Source organism: Pristis pectinata, chromosome 4, assembly GCF_009764475.1.
Source record: "Pristis pectinata isolate sPriPec2 chromosome 4, sPriPec2.1.pri, whole genome shotgun sequence".
NCBI lineage: Eukaryota > Metazoa > Chordata > Chondrichthyes > Rhinopristiformes > Pristidae > Pristis > Pristis pectinata.
In genome coordinates this window covers 62,181,407-62,199,911 of record NC_067408.1, presented here as the reverse complement: position 1 = coordinate 62,199,911, position 18,505 = coordinate 62,181,407, and the positions used below count along the sequence as shown (strand labels likewise).

General features: G+C 43.2%; 1 protein-coding gene and 1 long non-coding RNA gene across 2 annotated transcripts in view; one reads left to right on the top strand and one right to left on the bottom strand.

Moving 5' to 3' along the window:
* The window catches only part of vwa8 (von Willebrand factor A domain containing 8), a 321,854-nt gene that overhangs the window by 272,470 nt on the left and 30,879 nt on the right, over nucleotides 1-18,505 (top strand). The window contains exons 38-39 of the mRNA XM_052013855.1: nucleotides 2,847-2,955; nucleotides 13,077-13,233. Coding sequence (XP_051869815.1) covers nucleotides 2,847-2,955; nucleotides 13,077-13,233 — 266 coding nt within the window. The remainder of the gene's footprint in view (nucleotides 1-2,846; nucleotides 2,956-13,076; nucleotides 13,234-18,505) is intronic.
* Nucleotides 14,554-18,505, bottom strand: part of LOC127569327 (uncharacterized) — a 32,914-nt gene continuing 28,962 nt past the window's right edge. The window contains exon 3 of the long non-coding RNA XR_007956176.1: nucleotides 14,554-14,852. This is a non-coding gene — a long non-coding RNA (uncharacterized LOC127569327). The remainder of the gene's footprint in view (nucleotides 14,853-18,505) is intronic.

Sequence of the window (18,505 nt, the reverse complement as noted above, 5' to 3'; positions counted from 1 at the left end):
CACACTTTGTTTCAGAAAAAGTACATACTTGATTGATGGTTGTAAACAGAATGGCTGCGTGAAACAAAACCTGAGCTTGGTAATATATCTGATGTACTCTACTACGCACCTGCTGCAGCTTTTAGAACATAGAACAGTACAGCACAGGAACAGGCCCTTCGGCCCACTAGTCTGTGCCGAACACGATGCCAAATTAAACTAAATCTCTTCAACCTACTTTTTTTTTAAATTTTTAAATTTTTTTTAAGTTTTAAATTTTATTTACAGTGTGGTAACAGGCCCTCCCGGCCCAACGAGTCCACGCCGCCCATTTTAAACCCAAATTAACCTACCCGTACGTCTTTGCAATGTGGGAGGAAACCCACGCAGACACTGGAGAACGTACAAACTCCTTACAGACAGCGATGGGAATCGAACCCCGATCGCTGGTGCTGTAATAGCATCGCGCTAACCTCTACGCTACCATGCCTTATATTTATTAATTTGTTATATTAATTTATTATATTTATTAAGTACGCTACTTATATTTATCAATGGAAAAAAATCAAGTTGTGACTACTGTCCTGAAATTATTTTCACTGCAACATGGGGATAAAGTTCAGTACCCTTTTGATTGAGTTTTTGACTAAACTTTAATAAGAGGTGTTCAAAATTCTGCAGTGTTTTGGTGGGGATGTGGTTGTTACTGGACTAGCAACCAGGGTTCTGCACCACTTATCCAGAGATATGAGTTCAAATCCCATCATGACAGCTGGAAAATTAAGCTTCTAATGAAATAAATCAGATTTTTTTTTAAAATACACAATTATAGCAACTATGAACCTACTAATTGTTGTAAAAACCCAGCTGGTTCACTAATGTCCTTCAGGGAAGGAAGTCTGCCATCCTTACCTGGTCTGGCCTATATGTGACTCCAGACCCATCATTACATTTGGCTCAACTGCCTCAGTTTACGAGCAATTAGGGATGGACAGTGATACTGGCATCGTTGTTGACATTCAGTTCCCATGGGCAGATGCAAGAAACTGGATAGAGACAAGATATCATGACAACATACCTTTAAGAAGGTTGTCAAAGGGTGCAGCAGGATATGGGCAGAGAAACAGCAGAGAGAGTTTAATCTGGGCAAGTGTGAGGTGTTTCACTTTGGGAAATCAAATGTAAGGAGAAAGTATACAGTTAATGGCAGGACCCTTAACAGCGATGATGTACAGAGGGATCTTGGGGTTCAACTCCATAGCTCCCTGGAAGTGGCAACACAAGTAGATAGGGTGGTAAAGAAAGCATACAGCATCGGTCAGGGCATTTAGTATAAGAGTCAGGAAGTCATGTTGCAGCTGTATAAAACGTTGGTTAGGCTGCACTTGGAGTACTGTGTGCAGTTCTGATCACCCCATTACAGGAAGGATGTAGAGGCCTTGGAGAGGTTTACCAGGATGCTGCTTAAATTAGAGGGTATTACCTATAAGGAAAGGTTGGACAAAACTTGGTTTGTTTTCTCTGGAGCATCAGATGCTGATAGAAGCTTGTAAAATTATGAGAGCCTTTTTCACAGGACAGAAATGTCAAATACTAGAGGGCATAGCTTTAAGGTGAGAGTGAGAAAGTTTAAATGAGATGTGCAGGGCAAGTTTTTTTTACACAGAGGGTTGTAGGTGCCTGGAACAGGCTGCCAGGGGTAGTGGTGAAAGCAGATAAGATAGTGGCATTTAAGAGACTTTTAGATAAGCATATGAACATGTAAAGACTGGAGGGATATGGATCGTGTCCAGCAGAAGGAATTCATTTAATTTGGCATCATGGTTGGCATAGACACGGTGGGCCGAAGGGCCAGTTCCTGTGCTGTACTGTTCTATATTCTATTTCCACTGGCAAAAGTTGTTTCAGGTTCCAGATGTAACAGCCTTTGTGAATCAGTTGTTTTGCTGTGCCCAGGCATTACACAAAGCCGTCATTACATCTTCATCCAGTACATCAGTTCCACTCTGCAGTAATGAAGCAAACCCATGCCATTCTATGTTGCCTCTGCCTTTACTTTCTGAACCCTCCCCCCCTCCCCACCAGCTTTCTATAACATTCTTACCCCAAGACACCCAGTAGATGAAGAAAGAATGAACTTCCATTTCTGGAGTGCCTTTCAAAACCTCGGGACATCCCAAAGCATTTTGTACTCAATTAAGTATTTCTGTGCTGTCATCACCGTGGTACTGTGGGAAGGGAAACAGCCAATTTACACATAGTAATGTCCTACTAAAATCAGAATGACAATGATCTGTACTGGTGGCATCGACTGGAGGGTAAATACTGGGAAAGGCTCTCGCATTAATTCCACTGCCTCACATAAATCCATCTGAGAGGGCCTTGGCTTAACATCTCATGAGAAGATCTGTCCCTAAAACAACCTCTACACTCTCAAGCCTAGATCATCTGAGAGGTTAGGTAACCAGTGGAATTTTGTTAACTGAAAGAAGGATTAGATGAGCGTTGAGGAAAGTGAGTACTGGGGATCTGAAACTCAGTACCTGACAGTTGGTGGAGCCATTTAAAGTTGAATAGCTCATTAACTTACAAGGCTGCCAACAGAACACCTGGAAATGGGAATAACCTAAGCAGCTGGCGTTGACGTGTTGGGACAAATGGACTGCTTTTTGTGTGATAATTTGAATATGGTCTCAAGTCCAAGAGTGGACAGCCTAATTCTGAGTGATCCCAGCTGACAGATAAAATGGTGCAGTACTGCAGAGTAAAATTAATCTGTCTGAAAGGATTCAACCCAGTGATTTCTTTGGGTAGTTGTATCTATAAGAAGGTGACTCATTGTAGCATCTTGTCTTTCCTCTACTCAGATTACCATCCAGAAGGACAGTGGATTGGACGTGACCGCTCCAAAACACGGAAGAGTTGATGTGCACAATGCTCCTCACGTTGGGGGCAACACCTGGGCCGGTGGCACCGGTCAGTACAGATAAAGAAATTGTTTTTTTTAAACCTCGGAAGAAAATTAATAGTATCCTATCTGCTGGAATCATAATGCAAATTGAAATAGAGGTCTAAGGGCATGGGATCTTGATCAAAGCAGAATGCAGACTTCTCATGGATGGGCAATATATGACCAAGTAAGCTCACCCATTGAAAATGTATTTGTAGGTAAAATCAGTGGACGGAAAATAATGTGCATCCCCACATTACCAACAGGTACTGGCTGGCTTATTGATATACCGTTCTCAATGCATCCTCATAGAAGTATTGGACCATTCTGCTATGAGCCTGCTTCTCTATTCAATAAGGTGACATCATATTGTTGCCGGCTTCCCAACTCAACAACAATAATTGGTTAGGCACAAAGAGAATCTGTATTAACTGACAACTATCTTTATTTGTTCAGTTAAAAACAAGCATACGGGACTAATATCTGTGCGCACACCCACTAGATTTCCCTGACAGTCCCTGAACAGTCAAAGAATAGAACGGGAATAGGAGTTCACACTGGCCAGGCGTACCTCTTGATCCCAACGTAATCTCCATGCTCCATCCAGATGTGGGGTCATCCACTTCTGCGATGGTTGGTCTCCAGAGCTTTGGCTGCTTCTACACCCAGAATCCTCCGCTCTTATCAGATCAAACTTCTGTGTCTCGATTTCGTTGGCTCTGTCTTATCTGACTAACCTGTGTTGGCTTCCCATTGGATCTGGTCCAGGGCCCACAGGCAGCACTACCTCATTGCTCTTCCACCAAATAAGGACTTGTGTCTCATGTCACTTTCTTTGTTTCTCCCAAAGTCAGACCAGTTTCAGCCAGGTCAAGTCAGGTTACTTCGAGTCACAGACTGCTCTTTCCATAAGCCTACAGTTTCTGACCAGCAGTGTCTCTGCACAATCAGCAAATGGATCATTTTATGTGCTAGATAAATGCGCTAGATTTTATGTTATAGATATCTGTGGCCAGCTTTGCACCTTGCGTTGGTGGGGGAGGGAGAGGGAGGTTACATGGGGGTGGGGGGGGGGTGGGTGGGTTGACATGGGGGTGCGTCTTGCTAATTGGTATAAGTACTGGGGTGCCTTGTCCACAAGGAAATCTGAGTGTTACGCTCTGAGCAGTTGGGACCAACGGAATTCATGGAGATATCAGGAACGGGCAGTCGTTGAATGTGTTGTGTGTGTAGTCTACATGCTGAAATGATCTGCTGGTTATTGGTATTGGTATTGGTTTATTATTGTCACTTGTACCAAGGTACAGTGAAAAACTTGTCTTGCATACCGTTCGTAGAGATCAATTCATTGCACAGTGCATTGAGGTAGTACAGGGTAAAAACAATAACAGAATACTGAGTAAAATGTCACAGCTACAGGGAAGTGCATTGCAGGTAGACAATAAGGTGCAAGGTCATAACAAGGTAGATTGTGAGGTCAGGAGTCCATCTCATTGTATAAGAGAACCATTCAATAGTCTTATCACAGTGGGATTGAAGCTGTCCTTGAGCTTGGTGGTATGTGCCCTCAGGCTCCTGTACCTTCTGCCTGATGGGAGAGGAGAGAAGAGAGAATGACCTGGGTGGGTAGGGTCTTTGATTATGCTGGCTGCTTCACCAAAGCAGCGAGAGGTATGGACACGATGCATCCAGATAAGATGCTTTCTATGGTGCATTGATAAAAATTGGTGAGTGTCAAAAGGGTCATGCCAATTTCTTTAGCCTCCTGAGGAAGTAGAAGTGCTGGTGAACTTTTTTGGCCGTGGCATCCACGTGCTTGGACCAGGACAGGCTATTGGTGATGTTCACTTCTAGGAACTTGAAGCTCTCAACCCTCTTGACCTCAGCACCGTTGATGTAGACAGGTGCATGTGAACTGCCTCCCTTGCCGAAGTCAATGACCAGCTCTTTTGTTTTGCTGACATTGAGGGAAAGGTTGTTGTCATGACACCATGTCACTAAGCTCTCTATCTCCTTCCTGTACTCTGACTCATCGTTATTTGAGATACAGCCCACTACGGTGGTATCATCTGCAAACTTGTAGATGTAGTTAGAGCAGAATCTGGCCACGCAGTCATGAGTATATAGGGAGTAGAGTAGAGGGCTGAGGACGCAGCCTTGTGGGGCACCAGTGTTGAGGATAATCATGCTGGATGTGTTGCTGCCTATCCTCACTGATTGTGGTCTGTTGGTCAGAAAGTTAAGGATGCAGAGGGAGATGTTGAGTCCCTCTTGCCTGTTTACATGACATGGAGGATTGAGATGAGTGTTTCATGAGTCCATGCACATAGTCAATAGAGTTTAACCAATGGCTCAATACTGAGGGTGTTGGTTTAGGAGTAGTCACTTATCCTTGCAGTGAATAGGCTGGGATGAAGGAGACTGAGGGGTGACCTTATAAAGTTGCGAGGGGCAGAGATAAAGGTAGATGGTCACAGTCTTTTTCCCAGGGTAGGGGAGCCCAAAATTGGAGGACATAGGTTTAATATGAGAGGGGAACGATTTAAAGAGGACCTGAGGGGAAAGTTTCTCCACACAGAGGGTGGTGGGTATATGGAACGAGCTGCTAGAGGTGGGTACAGGCTCAATGTTTAAAAGGCATTTGGACAGGTGCATGGACAGGAAAGGTTTGGAGGGATATGGGCCAAATACAAGCAAATGGGATCAGATAGGCACCTTGGTCAGCATGGACGTTGGGCCTCTTTCCATACCATATAACTGTATGTCTCTGAATTTGGAGGACTTTGCAAAGATTATATTGGTGATATTTGTCTATTGTTTTGAAATGCCCACTGAGGTAGTCCATGTCTAAGAAGCACATAAGAAGGCAGGGATCACTGTTGCCTGGTTGACCATGTATTTTTGTGCCAAATATTCTTTCCCTCAATCGACCAAGGGCTGTGCTGGCACACTGAAGGCGGTGGTGAATTTCATGATAGATGTCTGCCTTCGCCGAGCGTGGCTCCCGAGATGTGCTCCAGGGTCTCACCCTGAATCCTTATTGTCAAAGGGCATCGTAGTGCAGTAAGGTTGGTAGCGGACCTTGCACTTGCCCATGTTAGGTGTAAGGCCCAATCTCTTGCTTCATTGAAAGGGTCAGCAGTACCTTGGGGCTCACCCTCTCAGCATGCACAAACGTTGTCTGCAAAATGTATCTCAACTACTGAGACTTATCATCTACTTTTCACTTCAAAGAAACAACAAGTTGGTTTTGTTGTACACCCTCTGTTACCCTGCATGGTATTAAATCATATCGAGACAGTGAGAAATAAGCCTGTAAGGCAATAACCCCACAAATCCTGGAAATTTCCAAGATGCTCCTGCCCATCCTGCCAATCATAATTCAGAAGCTGCGTGAAACTAAGAAGTGATTCAGTGTTTTGGGTTTATTTGTCTTTTTAATGAGACCCCAGGGTTATCAAAAGGTGCCCCAGCACAGTGAAATGTATAGCAGTAGGCGTCCTTAATAAACAGGAGCAGCAGTGGAAATGTTGTGTCCAATTTCGAGTGTTGATGGTGCTCTTGCATTTACTCCAGAGGGGACTGTTCTCATTGGCACAAGATTATGGTGTGTTGCAGTATTTGATTAAAAAACTGGGGCATCAGTTAAGAGAACCAACTACAGTCAAGAGGTTGAACATTACCTTCTGATGCCTGGACACATTCCGTGTAGTTATTGCTTGATTATCCTCTTGTCACCTTGTAAATTAATGGTTAAAAGACCTCCTTTACCATGCCAGAAGAGTGAAGTGACCAAGCAGACATCAGCAAAGCAGCATCTCACAGAGTGAGCCCATTGTAAATTGGTAAATTGATAAATTGGTTTATTATTGTCACACGTACCGAGGTACAATTAAACATTTTGTTTTGCATGCCATCCATACAACTCATTTCATTACATCAGTACATCGAAGTAATACAAGGGAAAGGCAATACAGAATGCAGAATAAAGTGCTACAGAGAAAGTGCAGTGCAGGCAGACAATAAGTTGCGAGGGACAAGATGAGGTAGATTGTGTGGTCAAGAGTCCATCTTATCATACTAGAGGACCATTCAATAGTCTTATAACAGCAGGATAGAAACTGTCCTTGAGCCTGGTGGTACATGCTTTTGTATCTTCTGCCCGATGGGAAAGGGAAGAAGAGAGAAATTTGGGGTGGTTGGGGTCTTTGATTATGTTGGCTGCTTTACCGAGGCAGTGAGAAGTGTAGACAGAGTTTGGCATACAAGTGGGGCAGTCTCTGTCTGCATTCTAACCTTCTGTCTTGCTGAATTTGGAAACTGAGCTTAAAGACGTTCCTCAGCTCCAGGAACCTGCACAACACACTTAAAGGAAGTCATGAAGAGGCCATTTGGCCCACTGTGTATGTGCCAGCTCTTTGTAAGATTGCTCCAATTAGAGCTATTCCTTGCTCTTTCTTCAAAGCCCTGCAAATGTTTTCCAACGCGTCATCGCTGGACAATGAAGCACTGTTTGAATGTATGGTCTGGGTGCATCAGTACTTGGATAACATTCAGCCTTGGATTGATTGCAAAGTAAGGTTTCTGGCAAATCCCCTTGTGAGGAGTTGTGGTGGGACAGGTCACCATTGACTAGAAACTCAGTTGAAGCAATGGCACATATGCCTTGGCTACAAGTGCAGGTCAAAGGCTTGATATCCTGTGGCAATTCCTGGTACCTTTCCACCACCTACAGGAAAACTCAGTTAATCTGGCACCCTCAGGAGAAACACAACCCCAGTGAGTTTATAAGGAGTGCTAGAAAGAGGGCCTGAGTTAAATTCATAAGGAGTGTGGGGAACAGAATCTGGAGAGTTTATAAGGAGATCTGGAAACAGGGCCTCAGTGAGTTTAAAGGGAGTGCGGGAAACGGAGCCAGAGAGTTTAAAGGGAGCGTGGGAAACAGGGATCCAGAGAGTTTAAAGGGAGTGCGGAAAACAGAGATCCAAAGAGTTTAAAGGGAGTGTGGAAAACAGGGATCCGGAGAGTTTAAAGGGAGAGTGGGAAACAGGGATCCAAAGAGTTTAAAGGGAGTGCAGAACATGGACAGGAAAGGTTTAGAGGGATATGGGCCAAACACGAGCAAATGGGATTTGCTCAGATGGGCTTCTTGGTCAATATGAATGAGTTGGACCAAAGGGTCTGTTTCTGTGCTGTATTACTCTATGACTCTCTTAACTGGAGTTCAAGAGCAAAAAAACTGGTCTTCTCACAGAGAATGGTGAATCTCTGGAATTCTGTACCCTGGAGGGTTGTAGAGAGCAGATCACTGGAAATATTTAAAGGCAAGGTGGATGAAAGATCAAGGATTGGAAGGCCACGGTACATAGGAGGAGTTGTGGCCTGGGGCAGACCATTTTGAATTGTGGCCTACTGTGATTTTGAATTGTGGCCGAGTGGCCTACTCCTGCTCCTATTGCCTTGTGTCTTTAAGTTTGTACAGACTCAAAGGCTGGCCACAATGTAAGTGGTGTCTACCCCAGGTAGAAAGGATATTTAAAGAGAGACCTACGTAGACTGACCTAGGAGAAAGGAATGAGAAATTGAATGTGAGGCAGTGCTTGAGATATTGGGGCTATTTCCACTGATGTAAAGAATAGCGAAAAGTATTCTGAGGCATTACAGATTTGGGTCTGTAATGTAGTTCTCTTGGTCGCAATGGTCACTGCCTTGAGCAGTTTGAGTATCTCAGTTATGGGATTCGCTTTGCATCACCCCATACCTTCCACAAGTTGTTACAACAGCAGAGTTGTATGGCTTAGCAAAATTTTAAAAAAAGGAATAGACCTGTATGCTTAGAGAAAGCTAGTCCTATTTTTTGTAATGTACTTTATCTCCATCATCCATGCCCAAACTATCACCAGGTTTTAAATCAGGCCTACTAGCTTTGGATGCCTGTGTGAGAGACTGAATATGTGTGTGTGTGTGTGTGTGTGTGTGTGTGTGTGTGTGTGTGTGTGTGTGTGTGTGAGAGAGGCTGATTGTGTGTATGTGAGTGTGTATGAGAGAGAGACTGTGAATATCTGCCTATGTGTGTGTGCAAGACCATGAATGTGTGTGTGTGTGCGTGCATGTGTGAGAGAGACTTTGAAGTGTGTGTGTGTGTGTGTGTGTGTGAGAGAGAGACTGTAAATGTGTGTGTATGTTAGCTTTTGAAAAGTTATTTCAAAAAACAAACATTTTTAAATGTTTTTTTTTATTTTTCGGTTGCATTTTAAGTGGGCGATAAAGTGGGCTGATTGAACCAATAAAAGAAACTTGGATCAAGAGATTTAGACCAACAGCACAAACCAGAAATCCTGTTTGGGACGCAGGCTTTGACAAAAGTTTGAGGGTGAGATGAAGACCTAATCCACCCACACACATCTAATGATGTACAGTATTATCTAGACTGTGAACCATAGAATGCAAACAGTAATATAGGTTGCACTTTCACTGGCAGTTTGTTCTCCAATACTTCATTTCAGCTTGATAAATTAGCTTCACTTACACACTTGTGAAGTGTTGCTGATCCATTTAGTCTTCTTAACGTTGTGTAAAGAATGCAGGGCTCTGGGGTCAGATAACTATTTGGTGGTGTGGGAGGAACTCTCAATGTATTTGTCTATCTGAAGCAGCTTAGCTTTAAAGTTATAGTTCAGGGGTCATTTCAGGAAGAGCTTCTACACACACAATTACATGAGCTGCTGTGGGCAGAGGTCAATTAAAAATTTCTGAACTGTGATTAATGGATTTTCATAAGATAAAGGTATCAAAGGTTATGAAACTGAGACAGGTAGATAGGTTTAAGATATGAATAGCAAAATAACCATTCATCCTGAATAACCTACTCCAGTTCTTACCACTCCCTTCTTTGACTGCCTTGGTTTCTTCATCTACCTGCAAAGTGAAGCTACACGCGAAGAATTAGATCAAGAGCAGCTGATAATAACCCCCGGCATCATTTAATACATGAGCAAGCTTATCCAATTCCAACAAGACTTATCCGCAAGCAGCTGTGTTTATAGTATTCATTACGATGTCTACGCTGCTCTTGATTGTAGTTCTACAGGAGGTGTAACTCCTGTCATTTTGCTGTAAAGATCACGAGTTGATACTTCACCGGCAGCGTACCACTGGTGTATGTGGAATGCATTTTTGAAAGGATATTGTTGCTGGATTTCCCTGTCCCAACCCATCTGATAGTGTCTGCCATTAGTTAGACTTGCCCCTACGCACTTCAACTCAAACACGTTGCCAAGTTGCTGAAAGTTTGAGGTGATAATGGCACAGCAAGGAAACAGGAATCTGAGGCTTGGTTGGACACAACAAATAATACTTAATGTTTAACCAATGAGTTATAGTCATAGAGTAATATAGCATCGATATAGGCCCTTCGGCCCAATTGATCCATGCCAACCATGGTGCCCACCCAGCTAGTCCCAATTTCCTGTGTTCAGCCCATATCCCTCCAAGCCCTGTCCCTCTATGTACCTACCCAAGTGCCTCTTAAATGATATTATTGTACCTGCCTCAACCACTTCCTCTGGCAGCTCATTCCATATACTCACCACCCTCTGGGTGAAAAAGTTGCCCCTCAGGTCCCTCTTAAGTCTTTTCCCTCTCACCCTACACCTATGCCCCATGAATGGAAGAGTGTGAACAAAACAAAGAAAGGACGAAATTAAATTGGAAAAGAAAGTAAGAGACACAATGGAGAAGTAGCAAGCAGTGTTCGGGGGCAAGTCTGACTAAAGGCAGGCACCATCTGATTGGTTAAATTAAATTAAAAGTTACACCTTTAAAATTTCCCCATGACATTCAAAGCCTGAAAGAGTAAGACTATACACTCAATAGCTAATTTTTTATTAATTGGCAGAAATTAGCTATAATATCATTTATAGATGATTCGGACGTAGTGGCTTAACATAGAGGAAAGCATTCTGACTGGTTGCATCAGAACCTGGTACGGAAACTCCCATGCACTGGAATGCAAGAGGCTACAGGGAGTAATGGACTCAGCCAGTTCCATTACGGGCACCTGCTCTCCGAGGACACCTACAAGAGGCGATGTCTCAGGAAGGCGACATCCATCATTAGGGACCCCCACCATCTGGGCCATGCCCTCTTCTCGGTGCTGCCATCAGGCAGGAGATACAGGAGCCTGAAGCCCCACACCTCTTCCCCACTTCCATTAGGTTCTTGAACCAACCTGAAAAACTCTAACTCTCCCTTGGACTGTATTTGCACTCAACTTGCACTAATATGATTATGTTTATTTTGTCGTGTAAGTTATGTATAATTTATATTAATTTAAGTTTATATAATTTATATTTGTCATATTTGTAATGTACTGTGCTCCTGCTGCAAAAAGCTAATTTTTATGGCATTTACACCCTGGGTATGTATGCCTGTGACAATAAACTTGAACATGAACTTAACGTTCAGTAGTGAATTTAAAGGGCAGTTCAAAGATGCTCCATAGTGACTATTACCCAGGTAGTCTTCTTTTCATGCTGTCTTCAAGAGGTAAGTTGGGAGTTGGCTAACATGCCCTGTAGCCATTTTTTAACCCTAAGCTCGTGATCCATAGGGGTTGAAGAGAAATCTCCAACAGTTCTTTCAGTTTCAATTATTTTCCTCCTCCCTCGGAGGATGATGTCGGTGTGGACCTCTAGGGTTGTAAAGAAGTTGAATGGGAAACAATGAACTAGCTGACTTTTTGAGAGTGTGGAAACAGGCCCTTCAGCCCAACTCATCCATGCTGACCATGGTGCCCATCAAGCTAGTTCCATTTGCCCACATTTGACGTCTAAACCCCTCCTATCCATATACTTATCCAAATGCCTCTTAAATATTGCTATTGTACATGCCTCAACCACTTCCTCTGGCAGCTCATTCCGTATACGTACCACCTGAAGAGGTTGCCCCTCAGGTTGCTTTTAAATTTTTCACCTCTGACCTTAAACCTATGCCCTCTAGTTTATGGTTGCCTTTCCCTGGGAAAAAGGTTGTCATGTGCATTTTTTTGGATCATTATCAATTAATTTCCAAGGAGCAGGCGTAGACAAATTGTCCCCACTAGGCTGTCAGGCAGACACTTCGAGTACTGAGGGGTATGAGAGTCCGATTAGTGCTAAGCCCCACAAACATCCAAGTGGCACCTGTTGAATAGAAACGAGAGCTTTGACTCAACTTCACCTCCCCAGCTGGACAGCAGGAGGCCAAATCCTATCCCCCTCATCACCAACCTGACTGAAAACCTGGATAGGCCTGGATGGAGTGGACATGGAAAGGATGTTTCCATTGGTAGGAGAGTCTAGGATGTGAGGACAGAGCACCAGAATAAAGAGACGTTCCTTTAAAACTGAGATGAGGAGGGATTTCTTCAGCCAGAGGGTGGTGAATGTGTGGAATTCATTGCCACAGAGGGCTGTGGAGGCCAAACATTAGATGTACTTAAGGCAGAAATTGATGGGTTCAGAGACCCCACCCACCCCAAACATTCTCTCTTCTTCCCCCTCCCATTGGGCAAAAGATACAAAAGCCTGAAAGCACGTATCACCAGGTTCAAGGACAACATCTGTCCCACTCTTATAAGACTATTGAATGGTTCCCTAGTACAAGATGCTCTTGACCTCACAACCTACCTTATCATGGCCTTGTACCTTATTGCCTGCCTACACTGCACTTTCTCTGTAACTGTAACACTTTATTCTGCATCCTGTTATTGTTTTCTCTTGTACTGCCTTGTTGTACTGATGTAATGAAATGATCGGTATGGATGGCATGCAAAACAAGGGTTCTCACTGTACCTCGGTACATGTGACAATAGCAAACCAATTTACCAATTTATTTAGATTCTTGTTTGGTAAGGGGGCTCAGGGTTATAGGGAGAAGGTGGGAAAATGGGGTTGAAAACAAAATAAGCCATGATTGAATGGCAGAGCAGACTCGATGGGCTGAATGCCTAATTCTGCTCCTATGTCTTACAGTCTTATGGTCTAAAACCTACCAATAAAGCAGAGACTCAGCTTACGTGGCTTGGCCCCTCAGTCCCACCTTGGCCAAGTTAAGCCACAGGTTTCCATGCTTGAGCTTCTGTAATCCATGTCGGTTTTCCTTCCAGGTGGAAGAGATACTGCTGGTCTGGGTGGGAAAGGTGGCCCCTATCGCTTGGATGCAGGACACAAGGTGTACCAGGTGTCCCAGGCTGAAAAGGATGCTGTGCCAGAGGAAGTCAAACGAGCAGCCAGAGAGATGGGCGAGAAAGCCTTCAAGGAGAGGTGTGTGACCTGGGTTTCTTGCTGCAAATATGCACCTTGCATTTGTTTTGTTCTCTTATCCCTTGAGCACACAGATCGTCAAATAGTGGCCAGTGGAAGGACATCCACTGCCTTCTAACAGTTGTAGCTTCAAGGAACTGGAGCAACAAACAGTCTGCTGGAGGAACTCAGCAGGTCAGGCAACATCTGTGGAGGGAAATGGACAGTCGACATTTCAGATTGAGACCCTTTATCTGGACTGAAAGAAAGAGGGGAGATAGCTGGTATAAAGAGGTGAGGGGAAGGGGTGGAGCAAGACCTGGCAAGCAATAGGTGGATCCAGGTGAGGAGGGGTGATGGGCAGATAGAGGAGGGGAGAGTGGAATAGGACCTTTGGCTCACGATGTTGTGCCAAACTAATTAAGACAATGACACCTAATTAAACCAATCCCTTTTGCCTACACGTATCTCTCCATTTTCTGCATATTCATACGCCTGTCTAAGGGCCTTTAAAGGTCTCTATCATATCTGCCTCCACCATCTGGCAACACATTCCAGGCACCCACTACTCTGTGTAAAAAAACTGGTAAGTTTTCTTTTTCAAAATATGTGCTCTTTTTAGAGCAGTGAAGGTAGGGCAGTTTAATCAGGGTGTTGAAAATGATGAGGGTTTTTAGTACAGCAAGGAAAGAGAAGTTGCTTCACTTGGCGAGAGGGTCAGTAATTAGAGGGCACAGGCAAATGGGGGGATGTCCAGGGAGGAAACAAGAATTTCCTTCATAATCAGGAAGGAATGCAGGGAACAGATTCAGTGGAGAAGAGAATCAGATCTCCACTTGGAAATGAAATATTTATGGACAACAGGAAAAAGCGGGACAGTGGTACAGTTTTGATGGTTGTTTCAAAAAACTGACACAGAAAGACTGGCCAAACAGCACCCTTCTCGGTTGTATCACTCCATGTTATAAGCTTGACCATCTGTGCCGCCTACATCATTATTTATGTCATTTAAACATCTGACTTTTGAATACTTCTACCTTTAAATCGCTGAACCATAGATAGCTCCGAGACTCATTCCCTTCTGAGACTTTACTCCAAATTGGACATGCATTGCTACAAATTCTCTGCAATCTACTGACAAGTGAGTGTCAACCTGCCACAGACTTATAAAAAATGTTCTCCCTTCTTGTTTCCTCCCTCTGCTCCTTTTATAATCACAATATATCTATCCCAGTGGGAAAATAAAATAGTGCAGCTGCTAGGAGTCTGAAATAAAAGCACAGGAAGCTAGTAATATACAGCAGGTCAGGCCCCTGGAAAGAGAAACAAATATAACATTCCAGGTCAGAGACCTTTGATCGAAACTGCCAAAGCATTTTAAAGAGGGAGCTGATATACTTGGATAGGAAATAGAAAGACAAATAAACTCCTTACTGTTGTAAACAGCTCTGAGTGAAAGATTTCCAAAAGTATTTCTGCACAAATAGTTCTTATTGGGAATGGCTGATTTGAAAAGCACCAACAAAAAGTTCTTTGTGGTTTGCCAAAATTCATCCAATTTCTTGTCAGCGTCAACACATCACATCTTTCACAGTTGTCTGTTAATTCTTCCACTTCATGAACGGAACCACTCACAGGGTCTGTGAATAAGGCAAGCTTGACTTTAAAAACACTGATTAATTTTGAAACATGTGACAAATTGACAGCCTGTAGACAGAACAGTGAATATCGGCACAGGGAACGTAAAATATAAGTAGACTTTCTTGACTAGCAGAGTGGAGTTTGTGCTACAACTCAAAGCCGTCTCTGTTAGATTTTCCTAAACTATTAGTAATTCATCTGAATAAATGCATTCAGCCACAGTATAATTCTTGCTTTATTTTGCAAGCCTTTCACAAAGGTGCAACCTTGGCAGAGCAGTGATCTGAGAGAGATGGCTGAATGGTGGAGTAGATCTACACTAGTCTGCACATTAGTCTGCAGCTTCAGCAGACTAGTGGGGTCATTGTTCTCCACTTATATTTTGCTTCCTTTCCTGGGCTGTGCCAGAACCCAAGAGAAGTATTAGTGTACCCTTTTGTCACAAAAGACATTCAGTGTCCCACTCAAATGGACCTCTCCAGGACTGAAATATTTTCATTCTATCTGTTAAATGCTCAATTAAATTCATTATGCCCTTCAACATCTCATATACCCTCAATGAAATTCTTCAGTCTCCCGGGGACCTAGTGAGTGCATCCCCTCACCCTCCTGGTACACAGCGAGTGTATCCCTTCAAACTCACAGTGGAGTCTTTCACACATTTTCCTCTGAAACCATTAATAAAGGAAGATTTTTACTTTGTTTACGATTGACTGAAGAAGTCTATCCCTGTCTCAGACATTAAAAAGAAACCTCAGCATTAACACAGAACATAGATCAGCACAGGAACAGGCCCTTTGGCCCACCATGTCTGTGCCAATCATGATGTCAAATTAAACATCCCATCTGTCTGCATGTGGTCTATGTCCCTCGATGCCCTGTTCATGTGTCTGCCTAAATAGCTCTTAAACGTTGCAACTGTATCTGCTTTCACCACTTCTCTGGCAGCACATTCCAGGCACCCACCACTCACTGTGCAAGAAAACGTGTCTCATAAATCTCCTTTAAACTTTCCCCTTCTCACAAAGTTATGCCCTCTGGTATTTGATATTTCCACCCAGGGGAAAAAAAACCCTCTCTGTGCCTCTCATAATTTTATATACTTCTATCATGTTACCCCTCAGCCTCTGACACTCCAGAGAAAACAATCCAAGTTTGTCCAACCTCTCCTTATAGCTAATACTCCCTAATCCAGGCAACATCCTGGTGAACCTCTTCTGCACCCTCTCCAAAGCCTCCACATCCTTCCTCTGGTGCAGCAATCAGAACTGCACACAATATATTAAATACAGTAGCATTAAATGTTACCTAATCAAAGTTTCATACAGCTGTAACATGATTTGCCAACTTATATACTCAACTCCCCAGCCAATAAAGGCAAGTGTGCTGTAGGCCTTCTTTACCACCCTATCCACTTGTGTTGCCACTTTCAGGGAACAATGGACTTGAACCCCAAGATTCTTCTGTACATCAATGCTCCAAAGTGTCCTGCCCCTCTTACAATTGACCTCCCAAAGTGCAAGACCTCACACTTGTCCGGATTAAACTCCATCTGCCATTTCTCTGCCCATTTTTCCAACTGGTCCTTATCCTGCTGAATCCTTTGATGACCTTGCTCATTATTCTCAACTCCACCAATTTTTGTGTCATCTGCAAACTTACTAATCAGACCACCTACATTTTTGTCCATGTCATTCATAAACATCACAAACAACGGAAGTCCCAGCACAGCTTCTTACGGAACACCACTGATCACAGACCTCCAGCACTGCCCTCTATCTTCCATGACCAAGCCAATTTTAAATCCAATCCACCCAGTCTCCATGGATCCCAAGCACCTTAATCTGGATCAACCTACCATGAGGGACCTCGTTGAAAGCTTTACTAAAGTATATGTGTACAATATCCAATGCACTACCCTCATCAATCATCTTCGTCACCTCCTCAAAAAACTCAATCAAGTTCATAAATTGGGCACAGTTTGCCCTTTGCAATCCATTTCAATTCATATTTGTCCAATCTTTCAGTCACCCTCCCTGCTCAAACCCATGCTAACTACCCTGAATAAGTCCATGCTTTTCCAAATGATAAGAATCTCCTCCAATAGTTTCCCTACCACTGATGTAAAGCTCACCAGCCTATAATTTGTGGGATTATCCCTATTACCTTCTTAAACTAATCCTGTTTTGTGATGTATATAGCTACTACCTCTGAAAGGCATTGAGTGCTCCTCACCATCCTCTTAAAATGTCATGTTGGTCCCCTTGGCTAATGTTACTCCAGTTCTAACAGCTTCCACTCTCGTGCTCTGGGTTATTCAAGGGGCATTGATTATTGGAACAACACACAGCAGAATTCAGAATGAAATGGACTTTAGCTTGTTTCAGCATTCAGTATGTTGATGCAGAGAAAGATCAATTTAAATATAGTTTTCAAGTGCAAGAATCTGGCTGCAATTATTGAAATTTGCAGTGTCAGAATATTTGCCTACATGTATAAACACTGTTATAATTCTAGCTTCAGGCCAACAACAGCACAATTAGGTCACAGTAGTATAAAATACCATAGATTGCTGAGGTCTATAGTGAGGACTGCCATGGAGATAACAATGCCACAAGACCTCTCTTTTATAACGTCTGTTTGCAGTTTCATACTTGAGTGTAATAGCTTCTCAACTGCACTGCAAATACTCCCTAACTTCAAGCTTTCCTACCAGGATCTGATCTTTGGGGACCAGCCGATCACCTGTTAACTTTTCTTCCTTTGTTAACATCAACTCGCACTGTCTCTATTTCTGTGGTCTAGATCTGTGCCCTTATTCACTAATCTGTCTGTTCTGGTCTTCTCACTGCCACAGCTAAATCTCTTCAGATGCTTCCTCCTTACATGTGGATGCAGCATTTAAGAAAAACTTTAGGCCATTCGGTCCTTTAAGCTTGTTGAGGCACTCAGTTAGGTCCAAGAATGTTGATAGGTCAAGTTTGCCCTGGAACCTCCAGGAATAAAAGATTAATCTCCATGGTACTGTGCTGCACAATCCTAAAGAAATATAATTTCCTTTCAGACATATTCCTCCAAGAGCATTACTAAGGGGAGAATGCTCTTTTTCGCTCTCAATTGAATGAGGAAGTCCGTGTACTCTGAGGATGGGCACATTGAGTGATCAAGAGGGAGTGTGGAATGGGGCAGTTAAGGGCAGTTTACATCATCTTGAATGCCTTCTGGAAGTCTTTAAACAAAATAGCATCAAGTGATACTTGCCTTGCTACTATATTACTTATCTGCTCAAAAATATTTCTCCCAGTTAGTTGAACATGGTTTGCCCTTTGCAATCCATTTTAATTCATATTTGTCCAATCTTTCAATCACCCCATCCCTGCTACCCTTCTCAAATCATGGAGGAAAATTGGCAATTTACCCATACAAGGAATTGTTGAATCAAGACAGATTTGGAAGATTGTCTCAAGGACTCTGTCACTATGTTGTGACCTCAGCTCAAATCCATTCCCAAGCTTCCACACCTGTAGGTGACTCTTATTGCCATCATTGGGGGCATTGGATCCATTGAATGTTGACCGTCCCTTCATTAAGTCATCCTTCCTTCTCACAGATTCTGTAAGCTCCTTTTTCCAATTATATATCATGACTTCAT